Here is an 8,865-nt window from a genome sequence, read left to right as displayed (position 1 = left end):
AAGCGCAGCGGCGCTCCCGCCGAGGGTTCGGATCCCACATACAGACCGGCCGCTCACTGGCTGAGCGAGGTGCGGGGGCAACACCAAGGGTTGCGATCCCATTGCCGGTCCCGGTCCAGTACGGGCGCGACCCTGAGGGTTGCGATCCGTTGCCGGTCACAAAAAAAGAGACAAAAAGGAAAAAAAAAGAATTTTACTGTAAGATAATACAGTAAAATTGGAAAGCACAATTATAAGTTTCCTCCCTAAAATGTTTTTCCTAGAAGGCTTCTTCTGGATGTAGGATGGCAGTTATTAAAACTAGTCAAAAGCCTGAGAAGCAAAAGTAAAATATTCTTAGAAGAGTAACAAACAAGAACACACACTTATGTTACATTGGACTGTTTATATTTCCTAAGGTGTTCATGGCAAGAAGAACAAAGTCCTAGACAGAGGTTCTTAGATTTTATTGGGTATAAACATTACCTAGGTCTCATTCCAAAATGATTGACTAAGAATCACTGGGAGTATGGCCTAAAATCTGCATTTTAAAAGCAAGACCTCCCGTTTATTGTGATGCAGATACCCCACTAAAACAACTAAGAAACACTGACTTAGACTATCATAAGAGAAAATTAGTCAAAGAGTTTTTACAGAGAACAAAATATTTTATCTTGGGATTATTTTAAAAGGTAAAAGAAATGTTGAAAACTACACAGAAAAAAGGACACTTAAGTAAAGTTCCAAGATCCTTATATCATAATTTCAACAACTAGAGTTTTTAGAGCTAACTAGTGAATAGAACAGATCAGACTAGAAGATTGGGAATTCTTGATTAAAATTAATCTTTCAAAATTAAAGAGTATCAACTCAGAGAGCACTAAATAAACTGATAAAGTTTTTTAAAAATTAAAAAAACCTAATAAAATTTAAGAGAGATATTACCAAGTTTTTCTATAATTGCTACTTTTAAATCCAAGGAAAAACAGTCGGCAAGATAAGTAAGTTAAATAAGTAAACCCTAAGTATTATTATTTAAGAATATAATAATCAGTTACAACACAAAATGGTTTTTCTTCTTGAAACTTAGCTATTTCTAAGTGGTAAAACTAGGCTCACCCTAAGGTATTGCTCTTAAGAGGTTAATTATGGATAAATTCCAGAATTTTGGAAACAGGCAAAATCATTTACAGTACAAAGGATCTGTGCTATTCATATAAAGCAGAACCAAGTTTCTCCTCAGGATAAAAGATAAATTTCCTTAGATTACTGAAAAAACAAACAAAAAAAATCTTTCAGTTTAAGTACTCAAGTTACAGGAATTTGAATGTGTTTCTTAATTCTAAAGACAATTTAGATTCACCACGTAACTTCCTTTCTAGGACAGCATAAATTGAGTTACTTCTACATTTCCCCCAAATAATATCTATAAACTATGTCAGTGCATAGGAGGTACAGGTTTCAAAAACAGTATACTCCTGAAAATATCATTCCTTGAAAGTGCAATCACAACAGAGAACAGATGAGATTGGCCGATTTGGGAAGCAGTTTCTTCTAAGACATAATCTGTAAATGAAGTTAAGGAGACAGTGTACTTTCCAGGAAGCTAACAGGATGTTTCCTGAACCTCATTAAGGTGGATAGAGCTAGAAAATAGCAGCATTGTGATTTGCTTGTGTTAATGGCACCCAATTAACTCTAGACAAACTGAATCAAAGAACTTTCTGCTAAGTTGAAGATGGGGCCTTGGTCTATAGGAATCCCACTTTGACATCATTTCTTTAGTTGCAACTAAAGAACAAAAGAAGTGATAAACAAAAAAATTGAAAGGGTAGTTCTTAAAATGGTACTATGTTTTTCTTTTAAAGACTGATAGGACATTTTAAAATTAACTGCTGATTTCACTCATGAACAAGGAAACATAAGAAATATCTTATCACCCAAGTACTTATGAAACTATGCTTTAGTTCCAAAGCCCAGCACACATCAATTGTATGAATTAATATTTTTTATTCAGAACCTGTATCTTTGCTTTAAGACTGGTATAAACAAAAATAAAATACAAACAACTTATTATTAACATAATAGCTGCAGTTATTAACTGCAAGAATACAGTAAAAAGGAGTCATACTAAATGTTAATGTTCTTGCAATTATCCCAGTCACCTTAGGGTAGTAAATTCTGGCAAGAAATGATAAATTCATTTCTTATTAAAAGTACTTAAAGAATTTCCAAGATTGATCAGACACGTCGCAAATAAAACTGTAGTTTATTCAAAAGAGCCCTTACCTTCTCTTATTTTCCTAAAAGATCTGCCATTTACAGGTAAGTACTAATTTTCAGATCAGTTTTTCAAACCAGGGTTCTTGCTGTAAACTCACAATTTAGCTTCATATATAGTAAACTTACACTCATTTTCCCTTTCCAGTTTTGAAGCTAAAACACTTTTGAACAATCTACAATCACTTCATGTGAATCTCGGTTCTTTCTTCTCCGCCATTTTCATTTTCTTCTACTGTTTGTTCCTCTTCTTCATCGCCAAAAGTCTGTTCTTGCATGGTGGTGAAGGAGAGAGATCTAGCAGCCACTTCTGCAGCAAGGCCAGCAGTGAAGGTAAAATCTGGTGACAGCTGCAGCCGTGCCAGCCTCTGCTTGAGGGAGGGCTGTAAGGAGTCCCTGGGAGTTGGAGGGGCAGTGGAGCAGCAAGGCCAGCAGTGAAGGTAAAATCTGGTGACAGCTGCAGCCGTGCCAGCCTCTGCTTAAGGGAGGGCTGTAAGGAGTCCCTGGGAGTTGGAGGGGCAGTGGACAGGCCACCTTCATCTGCCTGCTGAGATTCATCTCCACTCTCACATTGGTAACACATTCTTTCCTCAGCTCCTTGGAGGAAGACTTCATTTGAAGAACTGTCTTTATCTTTACCCTTTTGAGGGTTTTCACATAAAAACTGAGTCCTACTTATTTCATTGTCAGTTGTGGAGGGTTTACTATTTTCCTCTTCAGTATCATTTTTACTGACTTTTCCCATATCTGAATTCACTGATGGTTCTGAATTACTTATGGGTTCCATTGGGTCTACAGGAGACAAGGATTTCAACACAGCTTCAAAGAGGGGGGAAAAAAAGGAAGAAAAGAAAAATAATAACTAAGGACCCAGCAATGATTTAAACTTTAATTTAAACTGAGTAGTTATTTTCTTAAAAAGAACAATAAATAAATAAAAGTGAAATAAAACTTTCTAATAAAATCAATGTAAATGTATAAATCCAGGGAACTTTATAAGAGATAAAATGCTTAAAAAATGAAATGAGATGGAATTTCATGAAGATTTTAAAGACACCTCACATACTATCTTATTCAAAATATTAAAACAGTAGTTCTCAAAGTGTGGTTCCTGAACCAACAGCATTAGTCATCACCTAAAAATTCATTAGAAATGTAGATTCTTGGGCCTCATCCCAGACCTACTGAATTGGAAACTGTAGGAGAGGGAACCAGCTGTGCTTGATATCTCCTCCACTTGATTCCAATGCACACTATAGTCTGAGAACCACTGTATTAAAGAACAAGCATTTTGGTTTTCACTGATAATGTGTGCCAGATAAAAGACCTAAAGTGATCCAGATAATAATCATATATTTAACATATTTACAAGTTAAAACTGCACAGAAAATATGCAACAGACAATTCAACTTACTTGCCAACCACCTAACAAGACCCTGATGAAAATAAAGCCACAACTTCTACACATTTTGTAGTACCACAGAAAAACACAAATGAAATAAAAATCTGCATTCAAGATTAACTACTGTACAAAGTAATGCATAAATATAATATATATTCATACGGCAGAAGTCGTCCTTGCAAGGAAAATGAAGTTTTATTTAGCCCCTGTTGATGTTAGTAGGCAGTGAGTTGCTTGCTAGGCAGTCTCTCCTCCCAGCATGAGGGGTTAGTACAATACAATATACTATGAAGCAGGACGGAAGAAAAAAAAGTGCTTCTTGAAGAGCTGGCGTGTATTTAAAAAATATTTTTGTAAAACATGTCCATTTCCAAGAAGCATCCCTAAGCTGCAGTAACTCCACTAGAGAAGCAGCAACAACAGAAAACAATGGCCACAGCAGGTTCCAGTGTAGAATTTCCCTCTCTAATTCCATTCGGACTTTATCCCTGTAGGCAGAGATGAAAACAACTCTGGAAGATGTACTGAAATTTTTCATGGGAAAAGCATTTTATGGTATCAGCAGGTTTTTACTTATTTTCACAAACTAAAAACAGCATTATTGCCTTTTCAATGCAAACTGTATTAAAAGCACATATCTGAAAAAGAGACACATTTCTCTTATTGTTATATCTTTACCCGTAATGTCAACAGGATTTTAAAGCTATATGAAGAAAATACTAAATAATAAAAAAGGATGCAAGTTTATACACAATGCTGTCTTTATTTACACTTTTAGTTTATAAATCTGCTAGTTCTTAAAGAATGAGACATATATTAGAAGTCGATTGATATGATTATTGCTAATTATAATCTATAATGGAATATAATCTGTGTAACGGGATATAATCTGTATAATGGGAAGGTCAACTGAGAAGTGTATTAAGCCTCCAGGAGGGTAGGCATTTTTGTCTCTTGATCTATGTGCTAGGGATACAACAGTAAACAATGCCTTGCACATAACAGATACTCAGTTACTACAAGTGAATAATTTGCTGACTGAATGCTGAGCGGACAATAAAGCCCCTATTTAAGGAGACTGTAATTTGGTTACAGAGACAAAAAAAATTGAACACAGAAAACAATAGTGCCTAAAACATCATACCATTAATTTCTGATTTATGTAGGGCCAATATATAAACAAGCACATTGCAGAACTCTATCTTTGCTGTGGATCTGGGAAGTTCTTAATCATTTCCCTTCTCTGCTATGTGCTTTGCTGCTCAAGACTTCCCTCACATTTCACTATAATGCCCCTCTAGAGTAAGGGTCTGTAGTGGTAGGAGAGGTGGCAGGGCTGAAGGAGTCAGAGAAGGATTCATGGAGCACAGACTGGAGAATTCTTGGTTAAGGGATCAGCATGAACTTTTTTAATGAATAAAAATAGCAAGTTTGTGGAACTGTAGTCTAAGTAGACAGTAGAGGAAGAAATCTACATTAGAAATAGTGGGAAATATAATTGGATATGATGGATTCTTAACGATGGAGAGGCTTGAAACCAGGAAAAGGAGTTTAGATTTAGTACAATAAGAAAGGGGTAACCACTATAGGTTTTAAGAGAGAAAGAGCCATTATCAATGTACTGTTTGAGAAAATCTAGAAAGAGCTTGCAGGATAGCTTAGAAGAAAATGGTACTGAAAACAGAAGTCAGCTAATAGGCTATTATAATGTACAAGCACATTCTAATGAGAACATGGGCCAATGGGAAGAAAGAGGAAAGATAAAACCAAGAGATGAAGACCTGAATATGGGATAATGGTAGGACTCCTAAGAGAAGAAAAGAGGACCCTGAGGAGATGTCCAGAAATATAGTTAACCGATTTGGTTTGGTGAGAAAGAGAAAGGAAAGTTAATTTTGAGGGTCCACGCAGATACTCTAAAATGGAAGTCCCACTCTACCTTCTTAGAAATCCATAGGAATGAACTCAACTAGAAATCAGCTAGGCTGATATTGTTAAGTTTCAAGCTTCTCCTCATTCCTTCCCCTGCCTCCCATGAAGTTTGACAAAGAAAAGAAGGGTGATTAACACAAAGGAGTTTAAGGCTAACCTTCAGAATTACAAGCCATCCAGCTTTGCCCAAATCAGAGCATGGAGACAGCCTGTACAGAAGCACCTTACCTCCTCCCCTCTACTAAAGGGCACAAAGCACTTAAATAACCCTAATGATATGGGCTAAAGGGCCCACGTCTTATTTCATTTTTTTCGCTAGTGAACAGTTATTTATTTTATGCTTCACTGAGGTATTTTTAATATCTTAACATATGGAGAACAGAGTTTAGAATCTCAAATTCACTAACGTTAAAAATCACATTTTGATTAAAATACTCCAAATTATTCAACTCACTGCCATTCTAAGACAAGTTTAGTAAAAATTTAAAAACCGATGAAAAATTGTGACTTAATATTCTCAGTGTGATTATATACCTACTCTTTTATAGATCAAGTTGATTTTGCATCTATAAGAAAAAGTACTGTTTTTGGTGAATCCCTAAAATTAAAGCTATAAGAATTCTACAGCTAAAATCAGATCCATGGTTCAAGAGAAAAAAGAATCTCCTACATTAAAATAACTTTTTACTCTGAAGTCTGGGCTTACCATGATCACTAAATAAAAGTTGCTTCCACTTCTGCCTTTCTACCTCTGAAGCTTTAAATCCCAGCACAGATTTTAATTCTTGAAGTACTCTCTTGGATTCTTCATGCTCACGCCTCTGTCTCTCTTTGTCTTCTTGAGATAAGTAATAAAAATCATCTTTTCTGAAATCATTGTCCATATCTATGTCATCTACATAAGCTTCTAATTCCTGAAAATGAATAAAAGAAAAAGCACTTTACTTCAAGCAGAAAACTTCCTAGAAGCATTCATTAACTTGCACCCTCCCATCTTTGAGATTAAAAAATGAGGGCTTGCTCTTGGCACAGGCCATTAAAGCACAGTTAGGCAAAAAAATAAAAAAAGCAAACATACATCTGTAGATAAATCAAAATCTTCAAAAAACTTAACAGTTGATTCTAAAAAGGGTTGTGGGGCCGGCCTGGTGGCGCACTGGAGAGTGCGCCGCTTGGGAGCGCGGCGGCGCTCCCGCCGAGGGTTCGGATCCCATGTGGAGACCGGTTCCCGCTCACTGGTTGAGCGCGGTGTGGGCGCAACACCGAGGGTTGCGATCCCGTTGCCGGTTCCCGGTGCGGGCGTGACACCGAGGGTTGCGATCCCGTTACCGGTCAGTAAAAAAGACAAAAAGGAAAAATAAATAAATAAATAAAATAAAAAGGGTTGTGGATAAGAAAGTTTAATAACTTCAATGGTTATTTTTTCCACTCTGGTACCATACAGTAGACTTAGTTAAAGTTACAGTTATTTATTCATATGTCAAAAGCAATCAAAATTAGAAGGGCTGGCAGTTTGGGGAGGAGGTTAGGCATGTTAATCTTATTGTGGTAGACATTTGTGGTTCTTTTTGACTTCCCAGGAAGTTTGAACACTCTTCCTAGGATTAGGGAACACTTCATCTTATGGTTCTCCATATCTCTAACACAGAGGGTGCGATACTGGCTTACCCAGCCTCCCTTGTAGTTAAGGTTCAGGTAAATGACCTGGGATCCTAACCGAATATATCTGCATTAGATCTGACTTAGAAGTCTGTGTTAACAGAAGCAGGCACGTTGAGAAATCCATTCTGGCAGGGATGATGGCAGAACAAGTTTCCAGAGGTAGTGGTTTTTACTATTCAGCATTGATGGAACAAGTGGCAATGTCTGTGTCCAGTGTCTCAGCAATGATGCCTCCATTGGAACAGTCTTTTGAGTGATTTTGGCTGTTTACCCCAGCCTGGTTCACACCTGCTTATGTGGCCCTCTAAAATATTCTATAAGCTAATGGTTCTAAATAAATTATTTGTCCATTAAATTAACTAGGGTTGGTTTCCACATGCAATTAAGAGTACTGTGTAGATAATATGACCTAAGATAAAGAAGTTTTCCTTAGAATGAGCAAAAGAAGCCTTTGCCAATAACTAATGTAATCATTAAAAAATAGTTTTTTAAAGTGAGGTGCAACATACAGGCAGTCAAGTGAACAAATCTTAAGTGTACACAATTTTTACGTATTTTTTGGATTTTTATGTATACATACTGGTAACCATCACTAAGATCAAGACAAAAACATTCCCAGCATCCCAGAAAATACCTCAGCTAATACACTAATTTTTAATGTGTTTAATCACTTTTAAAAGCCTCTAAGAAAGGGACACTTAGATATAAATAATAAGAAAATCTGCTAGTGGATTCAATGGATTCAAAGTCAAGGCACTAAGGACTAATGATATGATATAAATTCAACACATTATGTTGTAATTTTGAAGCTCATTAGAAAGAGAAATTCAACAAGTTATTTGACAATTATCCACGTCCCTTAAAAGAAAGGTAGGTAAGCTTTGTATGCAAAACTCTTCATTAGGGGGAAAAAATAACTTTCACCCTTACCTGTTCTTCAGGGATTGGATCTCTGTCTACAATGTGTACAGTAGGCTGCATCAAAGGTACCACAGTACAATGTGGGTTTTCACACGCTACTTCAGGCTTGCCTTAAAAAAAAGGGGAGGGGGGATGGGAAATAAAGATAAGAAACAGGCCACTCAGAAATGAGTGAGCATCTAATAAAAATTAGTTTTACCATTAGTACTAATACTTTGTCAATTTCATAGTCCAACTTGTTCTGAATGTAACTTTTTATTTATAAAAAATTAAATATGTTAAAGTTAACAACAGCAACATCAGATTTATTATTTAACTTTTTTCCCCTTCTTCACCTCACCATAGCATCTGGCACATACCAGGTACTCTATAAAAACTTGCTGAGAAAACTTTTTTTTGGTTTATAGCATAGGACAGTCTTAAGACAGATCACTACTCTTCCTCACACACACAAAAAACTTCAGTCTTACTGTTTTAACTCAGAAGGTGGAATTAGAAATGAGTTTCACAAGTATATATCTTGAAAAGATGAATTACTTTAAATTTGTGTTTGGTATCTCATCACAGGGTTAGTCTCATGTCTAGCTCTTTATCTTTCATCATTCTCTCTTTATTTAAAAAGAAGAATGATTTAAACTTCTAGATTTTTACTTTTTAAGAGAATTGATAGTTAAGTTTTTTTTTTTTTT

General features: G+C 36.0%; 1 protein-coding gene across 4 annotated transcripts in view; it reads right to left on the bottom strand.

The window, feature by feature from the left end:
• Positions 1–1,969: 1,969 nt before the first annotated feature.
• VEZT (vezatin, adherens junctions transmembrane protein) overlaps positions 1,970–8,865 on the bottom strand; it is a 62,710-nt gene continuing 55,814 nt past the window's right edge. For all 4 annotated transcript variants that reach the window (XM_008590378.1, XM_008590375.1, XM_008590377.1 and 1 more), the window contains 4 exons: positions 8,186–8,286; positions 6,300–6,507; positions 2,733–3,078; positions 1,970–2,625 (listed from right to left, as the gene is read on the bottom strand). In XM_008590378.1, the coding sequence (XP_008588600.1) occupies positions 2,442–2,625; positions 2,733–3,078; positions 6,300–6,507; positions 8,186–8,286 (839 nt within the window). In that variant the 3' untranslated portion in view covers positions 1,970–2,441. The remainder of the gene's footprint in view (positions 2,626–2,732; positions 3,079–6,299; positions 6,508–8,185; positions 8,287–8,865) is intronic.

Source organism: Galeopterus variegatus, unplaced genomic scaffold, assembly GCF_000696425.1.
Source record: "Galeopterus variegatus unplaced genomic scaffold, G_variegatus-3.0.2 Scaffold6058, whole genome shotgun sequence".
NCBI classification, from domain to species: Eukaryota; Metazoa; Chordata; class Mammalia; order Dermoptera; family Cynocephalidae; genus Galeopterus; species Galeopterus variegatus.
This window is presented reverse-complemented; position numbering and strand designations above follow the sequence as displayed.